This window comes from Rattus norvegicus, chromosome X, assembly GCF_036323735.1.
Source record: "Rattus norvegicus strain BN/NHsdMcwi chromosome X, GRCr8, whole genome shotgun sequence".
In the NCBI taxonomy this organism is placed as follows: Eukaryota; Metazoa; Chordata; class Mammalia; order Rodentia; family Muridae; genus Rattus; species Rattus norvegicus.
In genome coordinates, this window is record NC_086039.1 from 48736141 (window position 1) to 48755608 (window position 19468).

Sequence of the window (19468 nt, forward strand, 5' to 3'; positions counted from 1 at the left end):
ATAATATAAAAATTTTTTGTCCAAGAGAAGATTCCCAACTATATTCTCCACAACAGTCCTTGAGGTGTGACAAAAGACTACATTCCAAATTCTTGTACTTAGAATAAACTACACACACATGAATGAAGTATGATTGTTTTCACTACGAAGATAACTAAAGTTAATATTAACTAATTTGTATGGCCTGAGATGAAAGTATTCTAGACAGTCATTGATTCATGAAATATATACCTTACTGTGTTAATGAATGAAAAAGGAGAACCAAGGAGCAGGGGTCATATTGATTTCGCATTCTTTTTTAAAAATACTATCTCTTTGACTGCATTTTCCCATCTCAGTCTTCTACGTGATTATATCTACTATGTGCTCAGCAAAACCTGGCACACAGTATCTATAATCAATGTCAATTGATGGGAATATTTAAAAAGTTGAATCCTTCTCTTTACTATACTATGATAGATTTTATTGCAATTTGAAAATGAACATGCATAGAAATTATGCATACAATTAAAGGAAGAAAACAGTCTCTGGAATTATGTCTATTGAGTGTGAATTGTATCTTATAGATTCCCCAGTTTCTTGACCTTGTCTAAGCTCTGTAACATTTCTGGTATTCTGTTTTCACATTTGTCATTTGTCATTTACTTCCCATGGTGCTCTGCAAAGTTAATTATCTGTGTATGTTCAGTGCTAAGAATGATGTCTGGGAATTTTAAATAAATGTCCTCATTTGTAATACCAATGATTATTAAAAATATTCAACTCAATTGGGATTAAATTTATGTTCCAAAACCATGCAAAAAATAACAAGGGAGTAGAAAATGGTATCATATTTAGGGTATATAGCAAAGTGTCTGAGGAACACTGCATTTTAATTCAGTCATTGGAACAATGAATCTCAAAAATTTTGATTTCCATTATTGTAGTACCATGCCAGGAAACTAGTTTTTGTATTTTGTGCAATTCTCAAGCAAATACACTTCAATCAAGCAGGGAGGCTTATGTCAGCCTCCTTTCCCAAGAAACATGGATGGAAACAAAAGTTCGGTGAGATCCTGAATATAAATGAGAGAAATGTGTTCATAGTGTATCTACCTATAGAACAACAGAAAAAAAAAACCAAGAATCTTGCCAGGAAATCTTCATGGAAGTACTACTAGTGTTTATCAGCATTCCTGAGGCAATTCTCCCTCACACACATTGAAATAGTCGAAGAAAACTCAGGAAAAAAAATAAAATAGATTGTAAGAAGAGTTTGAAGTTTGCCCATAAGAGACCAAAAAGAAAATTTCTTTCTAATGGAACATCATTCTATTATGTCCTTATCTTGATTGTTTTGGAGTAAATTAACATTTTTTCTGTTTTATAATAACACTAACTATGGACACATCTTTGCAAATTATAGTTTGTTTGACATAGAGTCTAACAAAATATCCCTGGCTGGTCTGGAACTTACTAAGTAGAACAGGCTGGTTTTAAACTCCCAGAGATTTGCTTTCCCAAGTGCTAGTATTAAAGGCATGTGCTATACACATACCACACCCCATACCCCGATAGACAGACAGACACACACTCTCTTACATATATGATATAATGTGTGTGATGAATGAAGGAAAGATGATACATTTACACAATGGAGTACTACTCAGCTATTAAAAACAATGACATCATGAAATTCTTGAGCAAATGGATGGGAGTAGAAGAAATCATAGTAAGTGAGGCAACCCAGACTCAAAAGATGGTATGCACACACTGATAAGTGGGTATTAGCTGAAAAGCTCAGAATACCCAAGATACAATTCACATAAAATGTGAAGCTCAAGAAGAAGAAAGTCCAAAATGTGGATGCTTTAGTCCTTGTCAGAAGGGAGAACAAAATACTCAAGGTAGGTAGAAGGTTGGGGGTATTTGGGAGGAAAAGAAGAGGAGGGGAGGGAAAAGAGTGGGCTGGATCAGGTATAGGGAAAAGGGGGCTGGATCAGTTACAGGAGGTGAAAGGGATGATATAGAGAGGGTTAGGAATTTGAATAGAGGTGTATAGCAAAGAGGGATGGGGAACTGTGGGTAGCCACCAGCAATTCCCAGATGCCAGGAAAGCAAGGGGCTCTCAGTATCCAACAGGGTTGAGATTAGCTGAAATGTCCAACAAAAAGGGAGAAAAGACCAATAGAGACCATATCCAGAGGTTAGGAAAGTCCCCTGGTTGGAGAGGGGCCACCCATTCCTCTCCAAATTTTTAACCCATAATGGCTTCTTTCTAAAGTATATACTAGGACAAAGTGTAAAGCAGAGACTGAGAAAGGGCTATCCAGAGACTGCCTCACCTGGGGATCCATTCCACATACAGACAGCAAACCTAGGACTGGCTGACAGGATCCTGTTATTACTGTATCCTGAGAGTCTCTGCCAGACAAATACAAAAGCTGATGCTCACAGCCAGACACTGGACTGAGCACTGAGTCCCCAATGGAGAATATAGAGAAAGGACTGAATCGGCTGAATGGATTTGCAACCGTATAGGAAGAACAAAAATATCAACCAACCAGACCACGCCCCCCACCCCGCTAGAACTCCCAGGTAGTAAATCAGGATCCAAAGAGTACACATTGAAGGACTCATGGTTCCAGCCGCATATGTAGCAAAGGATGGTATTGTCTGGCATCAATAGGAGGAAAGGCCCTTGGTCCTCTGAAGGTACAATTCCCCAATGTAGGGGAATGCCAGGAGGATGAGGTGAGAGTAGGTGGGACAGTGAGCACCCTCATAGAAGCGTGAGGAGGGGGTTGGATGGGGGTTTTCAGATGGGATATCAGGAAAGGGGATAATATTTGAAGTGTAAATACATAGAATATCCAATTGAAAATAAATCTACACATTCTACTAAAACAAACATGAAATTGTATCATACTGAGAACATGTACATAAATAACCAACAATAATAAAACTAACCCAAATTACAAGAAATTAGCAATTATCATTTAATTCATCTTTATCAAGTTTCACCCTTCCTTTATAAATATCGCTATATTTATAAAATGACTAAAAAACTTCACTTTTTGTCTAGAACTCATGCACAAACATATACACATAGTTATATTTATTTAAAGTATTTTTGCATTTTAACGTATATTTTATGCATTTATATTTCAAATGTTACCCCTTTTCTAGGTTCCCCCCTCTCCCATGTCCCAACACCCTGCTTCTATGAGGATGCATCCCCTCCCACCCACCCACTCCCACCATACCACCCTGGCATTCACCTATACTTGGGAAAAGAGCCTTCACAGGAGCAAGGGCCTCTCACATCCTGTTGATGCCAGACAGTGCGATCCTCTGCTACAAATGGGACTGGAGCCTTGGTTCTCCTCATGTATACTCTGTTTCCTGGTTTACTCCCTGGGAGCTTCGGGGGGCAGCTCTGGCTGGTTGATAGTTGTTTTTCCTATGGGGTTGCACACCCCTTCAGCTCCTTCAGTCTCTTCTCTAACTCCTCTCTTGGAGTCCCTGTGCTCTGTTCAAGGTAAGCTACAAGCATCCTCCTGTGTATCAGTAAGGCCCTGGCACACCCTCTCAGCAGATGGCTATATCTAGCTCCTGTCAGCAAGCACTTCTTGGCATCAGTAATATTGATTGGGTTTGCTGTATGTATATGGGGTGGAATCCAGGTTGGGAAGTCTATGAATGACCTTTCCTCCAGTCTCTGCTCCATTCTTTGTCCCTGTAATTCCTTCCGAGTATTTTGTTCTCACATCTAAGAACAGCTGAAGCTTCCACATTTTGGTCTTCCTTTTTCCTGAGCGTCATATGGTCTGTGAAATATATCCTGGCTATTCAGAGTTTTGAGGCAACTACCCACTTATCAGTAAGTAGATATCATGTGTAATCTTTAGAGGCTGGGTTGCCTCACTCAGGATGATATTTTATAGTTCCATCCATTTGTATAAGAATTCCATGAAGTCATTGTTTTTGATAGCTGAGCAATACTGTGTTGTATAAATGAATCACATTTTCTGTATCTAATCCTCCGTTGAAGGGCATTTGGGTTCTTTCCAGCTTCTGACTATTATAAATAAGGCTTCTATGAACATAGTAGAACATGTGTCCTTGGTATATGTTGGAGCATAATTTGGGTATATGCCCAGGAGTGGTATAGCTGGTTCTTCAGGTAGTACTATGTCCAATTTTCTGAGGAACCTCCGGACTGATTTCCAGAGTGGTTGTGCCAGTTTGCAATCACACCAAAACTGGAGGAGTGTCCCTCTTTCACCACATCCTCAACAGCATCTGTGGTCACCTGAGTTTTTGATCTTAGCCATTCTGACTGGTATTAGATGAAATCTCAGTGTTGTTTGGATTTGCATTCCCCTGATGACTAAGGATGTTGAATTTTTCTTTAGATACTTAATGCCTATTTGATCTTCCTCAGTTGTGAATTTGTTGTTTAGCTCTGTAACCCTTTTTTAATGGGGTTATTTGGTTCTCTGTATTCTACCTTTTTCAGTTCTTTGTATATATTACATATTAGCCCTCTATCAGATATAGGATTGCTAAAGATCTTTTCCCAATCTGTTGGTTGCCATTTTCTCCTATTGGCAGTGTTCTTTGCATTAGAAAAGTTTTGCAATTTTTACAAGGTAACATTTGTCAATTGTTGATCTTAGAGAATACACCATTGGTGTTCTGTTCAGGAAAATTTCCCCTGTGCCTATGTGTTCCAGGGTTTTAGCCACTATCTCTTCTATTAGTTTTACTGTATCTGGTTTTATGTTGAGGTCCTTGATCCATTTGGATTGGGCTTTGTACAAGGAGATAAGAATGGATTGATTTGTGTTCTTTTACATGCTGAGCGCCAGTTGAACCAGCACAATTTGTTAAAAATGCTGTCCCTTTTCCACTGGATGGTTTAGCTCCATTCAAATCAAGTGACCATAGTTGTATGGAATCACTTGTGGGTATTGAATTCTATTGCTTTGTTCTACCTGCCTGCCTCTGTGCCAATACCATGCAATATTTCGCTTTCAGCAAGATGGGAATTTTTACTATATTAATCATGCAATACATGAGCCTGGGAGATTTTTCCATCTTCTGAGATCTTCTAGGATTTCTTTCTCAGAGACTCGAAGGTATTGTCATATAGATACCTCACTTGCTTGGTTAGAGTCACACCGTGACATTTTATAATATTTGTTAATATTGTGAAGGATGTTGTTTCCCTAATTTCTTTCTCAGCCTGTTTATGCTTGTAGTAGAAGAGGGATACTGATTTGTTTTAGTTAATTTTATATTCAGCCACTTAGCCTAAGTTGTTTATCAGGTATAGTAGTTCTCTGATGGAATTTTTGGGGTGTCAAGTATACTATCATATCACCTGCAAATAGTGATATTTTGACTTCTTCCTTTCCAATTTGTAACCTTTGACCTCCTTTTGTTGTCTAATTGCTCTGGCTAGGATTTCGAGTACTATATTAAATAGGTAGGGAGAGAGTGGGCAGCCTTGTCTTGTCTCTAATTTCAGTGGGATTGCCTCAAGTTTCTCTCTATTTAGTCTCGTGTTGGCTACTGGTTTGCTGTATATGGCTTTTACTATGTTTGGGTATAGGCATTGAATTCCTGATTTTTCTGAAACTTTTACCATGGAAGGGTGTCGAATTATCTCAAATGCTTTGTCAAGATCTATTGAGATGATCATGTGGATTTTTTTTCTTTGAGTTTGATTATACAGTAGATTACATTGATGGGTTTACATATATTGAACTATCACTGTGTCCCAGGGATGAAGCCTACTTTATCATGGTGAATGATCATTTTTATCTGTTCTTGGATTCTGTGTGCAGGAATTGTATTGAGTATTTTTGCATTGGTATTCATAAGAGAATTGGTCTGAAGTCCTCTTTCTTTATAGTGTTTTGGAGAGATTTAGGTATAGGCGTAATTGTGGCTTCAAAGAAAGAATTGGGTAGTGTTCCTTATTTTACTATTTTGTGGAATAATTTGTGAGTATTTGTAATAGGTATTCTTTGAAGGTCTGATAGAATTGTGCACTAAACATATCTGGTCCTGAGCTGTTTTTGGTGGGGAAACTTTTAATGACTGCTTCTATTTTCTTAGGGGTATGGTACTGTCTAGATGATTTTTCTGATCCTGATTTAACCTTGTTACCTGGTAACTGTCTAGAAAAAATTTTTGAATCCTGTTTCTGTTCTTATTTCTCCCTTATCATTTCTGATTTTCTCGATTTGGATACTGTTTCTCTGTCCTCTGCTTAGGCTGCCTAAAGGGTTATTTATCTCGTTGATTTTCTCAAAGAACCAGCTGCCAGATTTCTTGATTCTTTTACACTTTTTTGATTTCATCCCTGAGTTTGATTATTTCCTGCTGTGTGCTCCTCCTCAGTGTATTTGCTTCTTTTTGTTCTAGTGTTTTTAGGTGTGCTGCAGAGAGAAGCTGCAAGTTTATTCTTTCTCCAGTTTCTTTTCAGAAGCACTCAGAGCTCTGATTTTTCCTCTTAGCACTGCTTTCATTGTGTACCATAAGTTTCGGTATTCTGTGTCTTCATTGTCATTAAATTCTAAAAAAGTCTTTAATCTCTTTCCTTATTTCTTCTTTAACCAGGTTACCATTGAGCAAAGCCTTGTTCAGCTTCCATGTTTATGTGGGGTTTCTGTAGTTTTTGTTGTTTTTGAAGACCAGCCTGAGTCCATGGTCATTGGATAGGATGCATGGGATTATTTCAATATTCTTGTATCTGTAGAGTCCTGTTTTGTCACTGATTAACCTTTGAAATATAAGTAAAGAAATACATAATAAAAAATTAAAAAAATAAGTTATACTCTTTCAGAGTTCTTTAATTTCTAAGAAAGATTTCCTCTTGTTGGCTACTTGTAATTACTTGTATGACTAATGTTGTGGGACATATCCTGTTTGTCAGTCATATTTTTGGCAATGTTTAGTGTTCTACAGAAGCCTCAAACCTGTGCATTTTGTGAGGAGATATATTGGTTTCAATGAGAATGCTAACCTTAGTCTTATGTATTTTAGTCCTTTCTCCTTAGTTGCTAGAACTGCACTGGGAAATATTAGGCCTTGTTGAAGAAGATGATTCACTCAAGTTGGCCTTTTAGGTTTCACCAGTCTAACTCCTCTTACTTACTTTCTGTCTGTCTCCTGCTTGTGAATGAGATATATGCTCTCAATTACTATCCTCACAATATGTCTGTCTGTCTGCTGCCCTGCTCCTAGCCATGATGGTTATGAACTCATATCTGAAACCATAAGCGAACCCCAAATTAAATGCTTTTGTTTTATAAGTTTTACATGTATTTGATATAAATACACCAAATGAGGGTATCTTGTTGAGGTTATCTTGTCATGGCAATAGAAAAGTAACTAAGATAGTGTGGAACTGGAGAAAGCTATTTGCCTATTTAAACATAAAAGGTGTTTTTCCTTAACATAAAATTTCTTGATGTTAAGTCTCTAATTTTATTTTTTTATATTTATTGAACTATGGAACATACAGTCTCTGTTTGTAATTATTTTATTGTTTCTATAATTAACAAGCGTTTTCTTTAATAGCTAAATTTTATGTAGAATTTTCTTGTAGCTAAACCTATTTTTTGACTAATTTTAAAAGTGCTGATTTCATTTTAGTTTTACAATGAAGGGAAGAAATATGTTAGATGAAGATATTTGTTTCTTTGTTTCTTTGTTTGTGATTTGTATTAGATGAAATATGAGGATTTAATTTTTCCCTTTAATCTTGATGGTAATTATTACTTAAACTCACTGCATGAAAGCAGAAGGAAAAAGAAAGAAGGGCCAATATAAAAATGAATCATCTTAGTAATATTAAGTATGGACTTATGAGATTAGTCACTCAGTGTTATTAGCCAGATAACCCATCTGTCATTCGGTGAGTCATACTTATTCTTATATACAGTGTAATGCCATAGAAAGACACTCATAAACATATAAACACACTCAAATCATTATTTTTCTTAGCTTAGTCAACAAAATCAATTAAATTCAGATGGTTTTTATAGTTTTTTATTTTATTTATATGAGTACACTCTAGCTGTCAGATACACCACAAGAGTACATAGGATCTCAGATGGTTGTGAGCCACTATGTGGTTGCTTGGAATTGATCTCAGGACCTCTGGAAGACAGTTAGTGCTTTTAACCTCTAAGTCATCTCTCTAGCCTCTTCAGATGAATTCTTAAGAGACGTGCTAATGATAAGTGTCCAATCAAAACCAAAAACAAATTGTATTCAAATTATCAATAAGAGAGAAGAAAGTATTCCTGTAACATCAGGATTCTGAGCAAAAATTCATTTCCTCAGCAAAGGAGATAAGTAACAACACAGCTAAAACCTTTAAAGGAACATTTAATAATTTCTTTTCATTATCTTTAATCAAATAAAACTGACAACAGATAAGATATACATTCTTTAAGAAATTTAAATTATATCATTAAGAAATTACCATACATCTCAAAAAGAGCATCTGATAAAAAGTGCATGTGTGTGTGTGTGTGTGTGTGTGTGTGTGTGTGTGTGTGTGTGTTTTAAAATCAGAAACAGACAGGTTGATCAGTGTAATCGAATCAAAGACAAAACTAAACCCATACACCTATGGATAGTTGACTTTGACAAAAAAGCCAAACTATACAATTGAAAAAGGAATGCATTTTCAACAAATGGTGCTGGAAAAGTAGATGTCTGCATGTAGAAGAATGCAAATAGATTGATATTTATCACCCTGCCAAAAAACAAAACAAAACAAAAAGAACAAACAAACAAAAAACCACAAGGGAATCAAGAAGCTAAACATAAAACTGGACGCATTAAAATCTAATAGAAGAAAAATTGGGAAATAACCTTAGACACATTGGTACATGAGACAATTTCCTAAAGAGAACACCAATGCTCAGGCTCTAAGATCAACAACAGATAAATCAGACCTCATAAAACTGCAGTTTCTGTAAGGCAAAAGATATTGTCAATAAGACAAAATGACAGCCTCCATATTGGGAAAAATATTTACTAACCCTACATCAGACAGAGATAATATCCAACTTAAATAACATAAGAAGTTAGATTCCAACAAACCGAATTACCCAATTTAAAAATGGTGTATATAGCTAAAAAGAGAAGTCTCAATAGAGAAATCTCAAATGGTCAAGAAACACTGAAAGAAATGTTCAACATTCTTATTAATCATTGAAATGTAAATCAAATTGACCCTAACATTCCACCTTATACCAATCAGAATGGCTAAGATCCAGAACTCAAGGAACAATACATGCTGGCAAGGATGTGGTAAAGGGGGAAGATAATTCCATTACTGGTAGAATTACAAACTTGTACAACCACTCTTGAAATCAATCTGGCTTTTACTCAGAAAATTAGAAATAATTATACTCCAAGACCCATCTATATCACTTTTGTGCATGTACTCAAAAGATGCTCCATTATACGACAAGAACATGCTCCACTTTGTTTATAGCAGCTTTATTCATAATAGCCAGAAACTAGAAACAATTCAAATACCCCTCAACTGAAGAATCAATAGAGAAAATGTGGTTTATTTACATAGTGGAATACTATTCAACTATTAAAAACAAGGGAATCATGACTACTGTATGCAAATGAAAGTAACCTGAGAATATCTTTGAGTAAGGTAACACAGAATCAAAAGGACATCAATGGTATGTACTTACTCATAGGTGGATATTAGCCATAAAATACAGCACACCTATGATAAAACTCAAATACACAAAGAACTTTAACAATAAGAAAGACCCAAGCAAGGATGTTTGAATCTAATTTAGAAGGGGGGATAAAATAATCATAGGAGTCAGAGGTTGGGAGGGAACTGCATAAGAGAAGTGATTAGGGAGCAAGATAGAGGGGGTCAGAATCAGGTATGGGAAAAGACAAAAGTGAGTGCCAGAGAGCCAGAAGAATGAATGAACGAAAATCTGTAGCTGCCGGAGTTCGGGGGTAGGTGGGGAATATCTAGGATGTCCCAAAGACCTGGGATGGGGATGTCTCCCAGCAATCAATGCAGGTGACCTTAGCAGGGATTCCTAACATTGGGGACACGGAACCTGAAGCTAGGTACTATAGTCAGGCAGGAACCCCAGTGAAGGTTAAGGATATCAACACACCAAAAATCTGTTAACCCATAAACCAGTCCAACTGGAGACCCAAACCATGGATAAGCACCAATCCCTAACACTGTTAACGATATTCTATGAGGCTAGCAGCAGGCATGATAGTAGCATAACTGTGCTCTGAAAGGCTCTATCCACCAGAAACTAAAACAGAAGCAGAGGACCACAGTCACACATTAAGCACAGGATTATGGAAGAGGTTGCTGAAGGACTAAATACCATAAAGGGGATGGGAACTACAGAGGAAGAACACAGAGTCAAGTGACATGAATCTTGGGAGCGCTTAGAGACTGAGCCACCAACCCAGAGCATACACTGCCTAAAACAAGGCCCAAGTGACTGGTAGCAGGCTTGCAGCTCAGTTTTCCTGTAGGTCCCCTAACAACTGGAGATTGGGCTGTTCCTGAAGCTTTAGCCTGATTGTTGAATCCATTCCCCAACAGGAATTCATTGTCTGGTCTCAGTGGGAAAGAATGTGCCTAACTCTGCTTATACTTGATGAGCCAGGGAAGGAAGATACTGATGGGGGCCCTACCCTCTCAGAGGAGACGGAGAAGGTGATGTGGGAAGTAACCAGGATGTAGGGCAGCATTCAGAATGTAAAGGAAGAAAGAAAGAAAGAAAGAAAGAAAGAAAGAAAGAAAGAAAGAAAGAAAGAAAGAAAGAAAGAAAGAAAGAAAGAAAGAAAGGAAGGAAGGAAGGAAGGAAGGAAGGAAAGAAGAAATGAGAAAAATGAAAAAAAAAAAAACCAAACAGCCTCTTAAAACAACCAGAAGTAAAATAAAATTAGTTTAATTTCAATTTTCTTAATATTTGTATACTATAAATTCAGTGAAATTGATGAGTTTTCCTACAGAAATTCCTAATTCACTAACATTTTAATCTACAGTCCAGATCAGGAGTATTCAGAAGTTTTACAAAGAAGTATCAGACACACACACACACACACACACACACACACACACACACACACACACACACGCACGCACAAACACAAAGACGATATAGATAGATAGATAGATAGATAGATAGATAGATAGATAGATAGATAGATAGATAGATAGATAGATAGATAGGCAGGTGTGGGCAGGAATCAAAGGGTCCTGCCCCTGATTCCTCCCAGTTCCTTGCACCCGGGGCACAGTTGCTACTAGGCAATTCCCTCTTTGGTCTGGCCTGTGGGCAGAGGGTAGTCTCCTCTGCCTTCTCGGAGTATCCACACACTTCTGAGGGGTCCAGCTCTCTCCCCCGTGGGATTTGGGTGTGGGGAGCTGTTTGGCCGGTTCAGTTCGGTCCTGGGCAGAACCACGGGTGCCGGCTACTGACTGTTCCTATATTCCTGTGTCCATAGGCACTGTGCAGTTTCCCCTTGGACTGGGGATGTGAGCAGAGGTGTGCAGAGGTGGCAGTCTGTCTTGCGGCCTCTGGATTCTGCACTCCTGGGTGTTCAACTACCTTTCCAACAGCATTTGGGTGCAGAAAATAGAAAAGTGAAGGCAGCAAAGAAGTAAGGCAATAATATCTCTCCTTGTTGTAATACACTGGCAGATTATAAAGCTATTGAAATCATATAATCATGTGTTTAAGGAAAAGGACCACTTCATAACAAAGGAAAGAGTGAGACAAAGAAAGTTTGTGACAAAACATAGTCCTATGGGAAAAATCTCTAGTAATCTACTTCCTTCCACTAAACATTACTTCTTATTTCTAACTAAAAATACATTAGATTCTTCCTTTATACAATACATCCCTACCACAGTTTTTCCTCCCTCCACTCTTCTTAGTTTCCCATATGTACCTTTTCTCCTGGATCTGTTTCCCTTTAGAAAAGAGCAGGCCTCCAAGATACATAACCAAACATAACAAAATAAGATACAGTAAGAAAAGGCAAAAGCTTTCATACCAAGCTGGATTGGGCAATTCAATTGGCGGAAAGGAGTTCTCAAAGCAAGAGAAAGAGTCAGAACACACTCATAGCCCCTGTCAGGATTCCCACAAAAACACAAAGATAACAGCTCTAACATATATTCAGAGGACTGGGTAGAGACCCTTCCAAGCCCTATGCTTGCTGCTTCAGTCTCTGTGAGCCTATATACAAACCTTGTTTATTTGGGCTATATTTTTCTGGTATCCTTCACAACCACAAAAATAGTACATTCAGACCAGTGCTTCTTAAGCTTCCTAATTCTTCAACCCTTTAATACAGTTCTTCATGTTATGGTGACTCCCAACCATAGCCTATTTTCATTGCTACTTCATAACTGTAATTTTGCCACTGTTATGAATTACAATGTAAACATCTGTTTTTCTGATATTTTTCAACAATCTCCATGAAAGGAGTATTTAACACCCAAAGAACTTGTGACCCAAAAGTTGAGAAATACTTGTTTAGACCAACCTTTCAATTCATAAGCATGTTTGGGTTTGTTTTATATCTAAACAATAACAAGGAAAAGATTGGAATGGGATTTTCGCTTGAAGGGGGAGATGAAACAAGGTACTCCCTAAAATAGGAGGATACTGTCCATTTACATGGGCAAGAAGTTTGTTAATAAATCATTACTCACTTGAATTCCTTTCACTTTTCTATTTGTGTCAAAATTAGATCCTGGGTATTTGCTTGTTTTTTTGTTGATGATTTGTTTTTTTTTAAGACAGGGTGTCTTTGTGTGTCCCCCAGCCCCCTGTGTCCCAGAACTAGCTCCCTAGATCAGGCTGGTTTCCAGCTCACCTGAGATCTACATGCTTCTTCCTGGGAAGTCCTAGGATTAATAGTGTGCATCACACTGGTAGACTAGATCAAGATTTTTAAAAGAGTAGTTTTGCTGTGCATAAACCTTTGCATTTCAAGTTGCTATTTTCCCCTGAAAGTTCAGACAAGAACAGCAGTGTTTTGATACTTTTTATGTATAGTATGAAAGTGAAATTATATACCTAATCTAGAAAGCATTTTTTTCTTAATAAAATGGTCATAACACATTAGTCTCCAAAAGTCTTTATTTCAAAGACACCGTTTAATACTCTATCTTTGAAAAATCATGCAGGATTCCTATAAAATTTATAGTGTTCCTACACCACCATAATTTAATCTGCAGATATATTTTCTCACACTAGAAAGATAAGAAAGAAAAATAATGAATTCCACTAGACAGACTTGCCACGAAGATAAGTAATAAAACAGAAAGTTGAAAGGAGAAATTACAGGGTTGGGGATTTAGCTCAATGGGAGAGCCCTGGGTTTGGTCCCCAGCTCCGAAAAATAGAAAAGTAAAGAAAAAAAAAGAAAGGAGAAATTACCAGAAGAAAGACCCTTGTTGGAGGAACCATTTTGATTTCCTCCTTATTACTTGTGATTTATCACAAAAAATCCCTCCCCAAACAAGTGTTGTGTGTAAAGGATCAGAGAAAAGTGTTTAGAGGATCCTTTAGCAGCTTAGAGGTAAATAGAGTAAATATTTCCACAACAGAGTCAGAGAAGGAAGTGGTATCTTTGGTCAAAAAAGAAAAAAAAAACTCAAAGAGGGGAAAAAGCATGATCATCTCATTAGATGCTGAGAAAGCATTTGAGCATTTGACAAAATTCAAGACCCCTTCTTGTTAAAAGTCATGGAAGATCAGGAATTCAAGTCCCATACCTAAACATAGTAAAAGTGGCACACAGAAAATCAGTAGCCAACATCAAACTAAATGGAGAGAAACTTGGAGCAATCCCACTAAAAGCAGGGATTAGACAAAACCGCTAACTCTCCCCCTACTTATTCAATATAGTACTTGAAGTCCTGACCAGAGCAATCATACAACAAATGTAGGTCCAAGGATACAAATACAGAAAAAAAGAAGTCAAAATATCACTATTTGCAAATGATATGATAATAAACTTAAGTGACCCCTAAAGTTCCACCAAAGAACTACTAAGGCTGATAAACAAGCAAAGTGGCTGAGTATAAAATTAACTCGAACAAATCAGTAGCCTTCTTCTACTCAAAGGATAAACAGGCTGAAAAAGAAATTATTGAAATGACACCCTTCACAATAGTCACAACTAACATAAAATACCTCAGTGTGAATCTAACTAAAAAGAGAAAGATATATATGACAACAACTTCAGTTCTCTGAAGAAAGAAATTGAAAAATGTCTCAGAAGAAGATGGAAAGACCTCCCATGCTCATGGATTGACAAGCTCAGTATAATATAAATGGCCATCTTGCCAAAGCAATCTACATATTCATTTGAAAACCGATAAGAATTGAAACTCAATTCTTCATAGAGATAAAAGAGCAATTTGAAAATTCATTTGAAATAACAAAAAACCCAGAATAGTGAGAACTGTCCTCAACAACAAAAGAACTTCTGGGAGAATCACCATCCCTGACCTCAAGAAGTATTACAGAGCAATGGTGATAAAAACTTTATGGTATTAGTACAAAGACTGGCAGGTGATCAGTGGAATAGAATTGAAGACCCAGAAATGAACCCACACACCTATAGCCACTTGATCTTTGACAAAGGAGCTAAAACCATCCAGTAGAAAAAAGATAGCAATTTCAACAAATGGTGCTGGTTCAATTGGAGGTCAGCATGCAGAAGAATGCAAATCAAACCATACTTATTACCCTCTACAAAGCTTAATCCAAGTGGATCGAGGACCTTCACATAAAACCAGATGCACTCAAACAACAGAAGAAAAAGTGGGGAAGAGACTTGAACAAAAGGGCACTAGGGAAAATTTCTTGAACTAAATACCAATTCCTTATGCTCTAAGATCAAGAACCAACAAATGGGACCTCGTAAAACTGCAAAGCTTCTATAAGGCAAAGGACACTCTCATTAGGACAAAATAGCAACCAACGGATTGGGAAAAGATTTTTGCTAATCCTACATCTTATAGAGGACTAATATCCAACATATACAAAGTACTTAAGAAGTTAGACCCAAGAGAGCCAAATAACCTTATTAAAAATTCGGGTACAGAGCTAATTCAATATTTCTCAATTGAGAAATATTGAATGGCTTAGAAATACCTAAAGAAATATTCAACATTTTTAGTTATTAGGGAAATGCAAATTAAAACAACCCTGAGATTCCACCTCACATCAGTCAGAATGGCTAAGGTCAAAACACAGGTGACAACAGATACTGGCAAGGATGTGAAGAAAGAGGAACACTCCTCCATTGTTGGTGGGATTAAAAACTGGTATAACCACTCTGGAATTGGTCTGGAGGTTCCTCAGAAAATTGGATATAGTGTTACCTGAGGACCTGGCTCTACCACACTTGGGCATATACTCAAAAGATGCTCCAACATGCAACAAAGACACATGCTCCACTATGTTCATAGCCGCCTTATTTATAATAGCCAAAAGCTGGAAAGGAACCAGATGTCCTTCAACAGACAATGGATACAGAAAATGTGGTATATCTACACAATGGATTACTACTCAGCTACAACGACTTCATGAAATTCATAGGCAAATGGATGGAACTAGAATATATAATCCTGAGTGAGGTAAACCGATCACAAAATAACACAAATGGTATGCACTGACTGATAAGTGGATATTAGCCCAAAAGCTCAAATTACCTAAGATACAATCTTCAGACCATATGAAGCTCAGGAATTTGGGAAGAACAAAGTGCAGATGCTTCAGTCCTTCTTAAAAGGGGGAACAAAAATATTCATAGGAGGAAATATGGAGTCAAATTTTGGAGCAGAGACTGAAGAAATGTCCATTCAGAGTCTGCCCCACCTGGGGATCCAGCCCATATACATGCAGCCACCAAACACAGACAATATTGCAGATACCAAGAAGTGCATGCTGGCAGGAGCCTGATATAGTTGTCTCCTGAGAGGTTCAGACAGAGTGTGACAAATATGAAGGTGAATGCTAACAGAAAATCATTGAACTGTGAATACGTTCCCTGTTGTAGGAGTTAGAGAAAGGATTGAATGAGCTGAAGGGGCTTGCAATCCTATAATAACAGCTATACCAACCAACCAGAGCTCCCAGTTACTAAATTACTATCCAAATACTACACATGGACAGATCCATGTCTCCAGCTCCATATGTAGCATAAGATGGCCTTGTTGGGCACCTATTGGAGGAGAAGCCATTGGTGCTGCCAAGGCTAGACACACTTTTGTAGGGGAATGTCAGGGCTGGGAGGCTGGAAGGGGTTATTTGGGGAGGGAGAACACCGTCATATAGGATGGGGGAGCAGAATGGAATGAGGGTTTTATGGATGGCAAACCAGGTAATGGAATAACATTTGAAATGCAAATTAAAATATCCAATAAAAAAAGAAAAAAATAGCAAAGTGAGAAGTGTGAGTGAAGATTTGTCTTTAATGAAAACAATGACAAAGTCATTTGTAGACTATACACACATACATATAAATATATGCATATATATCCTCTTTATTTAATAGTGGAAAGACATTATAGTGTTAATTGGAACACAATTTACATAAAATATAATGACAATATTGTGTACAATCAATCCTGATGGTGAGGCTACATTGATCTTTACACTGAGTTCCAAGAGAGCCAGGATTTTATATAGAAAGAGTGTCTCAAGAGAAAAAAACAAAACAAAAATCAAACAACAAATCCAAAGACCTAGTTTCAGAATACTATTTCCTTTGGTAGTTTGAATCAAAATTGCCCCCATATACTCATAGAGAGTACCATTATTAGGATATATAGCCTTGTTGGAGTAGGTGTGGACTTGTTGGGGGAAGTGTGTCACTAAGCATGAGATTTCAAGTTTCAGGAGCTGTAGTCAGGCCCAGTGTCTCTGTCTCCCCCTTTCTGGTGCCTATGGAGCCAGATATAGAAATGTCAGCTCCTTCTCTAGCACCGTATCTTCCCGTATGCTGCCATGCTTCCTACCATGACAATAATGGACTAAACCTTAAGCCAGCCCAAATTAAATGTTTTCCTTTATAAGAGTTTTCTTAGTCATGGAATCTATTCACAGCCATAAAGCCCCAAGACAGTAACAATAAATGCCTAGATATCATTAAAGTATTTTACTTTAAATCAAATCTAGTGTTAGAGGAAATGTTACATGTTTTTCTCTATTCGAGAAATCAGGTCTTAATTTGCAAAGCAGTTTAACCTGGAAAATGTCACTGTTTTCAATACAAATGAGCAGGAGAGCACCCTGAGTCAAAAGTATACTGAGGATAGAGAGGAAGGGATGGATGTAGAGGAAGGTGAAATGGGAGATGATGAAGCCCCCACGACTTGTTCTATTCAAATTGATTACAATCTGTATAGAAAATTCTGGTTACTTCAGGATTACTTCAGGACCCCATTACAATGCTATGAGAAGATTTCTTGGAAAACTTTTCTCAAGTATTCTGAAAAACTTTTAACTGTTTTTAAAAGTTATAAATTAGATGATACTCAAGCCTCCAGGAAAAAGATGAAAGAATTGAAAACAGAAGGAGAGCATGCATACTTCACAAAGTTTTTAACAAGTGAAAAGTTGATGGATTTACAACTGAGTGACAGTAACTTTCATTGACACATCCTGTTGCAGTATCTCATTTTATTTCCATATCTCAAGGGACAGGTCAAATTCAAAAGTTCAAATTATGTTTTTACTGATGAGTAATCACTCTGGATTGAAGATATTACAAAGTTAGTCTACCACCTGCTATCTGAAAATACCCCTGATAGAGAAAGATTTTCAAAGATTGTAGAGCATATATTAAACACTGAAGAAAATTGGAACTCATGGAAAAATGAAGGTTGCCCAAGTTTTGTGAAGAAAGAGCATCATATACCAAGCTCAAAAGAGGGGTATGGAAGAGATCAGCCCCAGAAGACTTCTTAGATAAAAGGCCCAATAAGAAAATCCTGATTGGAAATGAGGAGCTAACAAGGCTTTGGAATCTCTGTCCTGATAACATGGAAGCCTGTAAATTAGAAACAAGAGAATACATGCCAATTTTGGAGGAGTTCTTTGAAGAAGCCATTGAACAAGCAGATGCTGAAAACATGGTTGAAAGTGAATATAAAGCCATAAATAATTCAAATTATGGATGGAGCACTCTCAGATTCTTAGCCTGGAGAAGCCCTCATTTCTTCCAGCCAACCAACCAGCAGTTTAAGAATATGACAGAGTATCTTGAAAACATGGTGATAAAGCTAGCCAAGGAACTACCACCCCATTCTGAAGAAATAAAAACAGGTGAGGATGAAGATGAGGAAGATAATGATGCTTTACTAAAGGAAAATGAAAGTCCCGATGTTCGGCAAGATAAACCTATAACAGGGGAACGGATAGAGTCATTAACCAACAAACTTGATGAGCAGTGGAAGATTTTGGCACCTTACCTGGAAATTAAAGACTCTGACATTAGGCAGATTGAGTGTTACAGTGAGGACATGAAGAAGAGAGCCAAGCAGCTCCTTGTTGCTTGGAAAGATCAGGAAGGAGTTCATGAAACAACTGATAACCTGATTGGTGCACTGAACAAGTCTGGGTTAAGTGACCTTGCAGAAAGTCTAACTAATGACACTGAAACAAACAGTTACTTACTTTCTCTCCTTTTTTATTGAACAGTGATAAGATTTTGTTACCAAGCAGCATTTGATAAAAGGTCCACTGGTTTTGGTAAACAATAAACACTTTTATAACAAAAAACAAAACAAACAAAAATATTTAGCAAAAACTACTCCAGTCATGAAGGAACATCAAAGGCATGGTCTAAGGTTTAAGGATGGCAGCTTATAATAAGTTTATCCCTTCTTCCCCTGAATTAATGTATTTCTTAATGGATTGACAGAAAAGATAGCAATGGTGAAATATAACAATGGAATGGCAAATAAAGGCTACCTTGTATCTTTAGATGGCTACATGAACATGCAGGATGTAAATATAGAAAAATGCAAGAATAGAATATTATCTGAAGTCTGGTTGAAGTTTTAATATGGGAGTTAATATGATATGATAATATCCTTTACATCAGAGGTGGAGAAGAAAAAAGAAAAGGAGAAATCACAAAATAACACCTTTTGGTGTGTGTATGTGTGTATGCATAAATGTGCATATGTGCATGTATTTCTACACAGTAAGATATTTCTTCAAATAATTAAATATATTAAGTTAAATGATTAAATTGGCATTGAATATAAAATTTCAATATCTAATAAAGATTTAATTTTTAAAATTTTCATTTCCTTTTTCCAACATTACTTCTGGAGCAATGTTTTGATTATTACTAGAAAAGGAACTCATATGTTGACTAATTTTGTGTCACCTAACACAAGCATGAGTCA

At 37.1% G+C, this 19468-nt stretch overlaps 1 protein-coding gene across 1 annotated transcript; it reads left to right on the forward strand.

Moving 5' to 3' along the window:
* Positions 1–1506: 1506 nt before the first annotated feature.
* Positions 1507–18749, forward strand: Da2-19 (uncharacterized LOC302729). The gene is made up of 4 exons (XM_056985149.1): positions 1507–1545; positions 1633–1711; positions 15536–15685; positions 17945–18749. The coding sequence occupies exons 2-4, from the start codon at positions 1634–1636 to the stop codon at positions 18746–18748; spliced, it is 1032 nt and encodes a 343-aa protein (XP_056841129.1). The 5' UTR covers positions 1507–1545; position 1633; the 3' UTR covers position 18749.
* Positions 18750–19468: the final 719 nt, after the last annotated feature.

What these genes read in the sequence shown, in the direction of transcription:
- Da2-19 (XM_056985149.1), top strand. Translation starts at nt 1,634, where the DNA reads ATGGAGTACTACTCAGCTATTAAAAACAATGACATCATGAAATTCTTG. An exon ending in TGGGAGTAGAAGAAATCATA is followed by an intron (nt 1,712 to 15,535) that starts GTAAGTGAGGCA and finishes TATTTATAATAG; the next exon opens with CCAAAAGCTGGAAAGGAACC. An exon ending in AATATATAATCCTGAGTGAG is followed by an intron (nt 15,686 to 17,944) that starts GTAAACCGATCA and finishes AGGTTGCCCAAG; the next exon opens with TTTTGTGAAGAAAGAGCATC.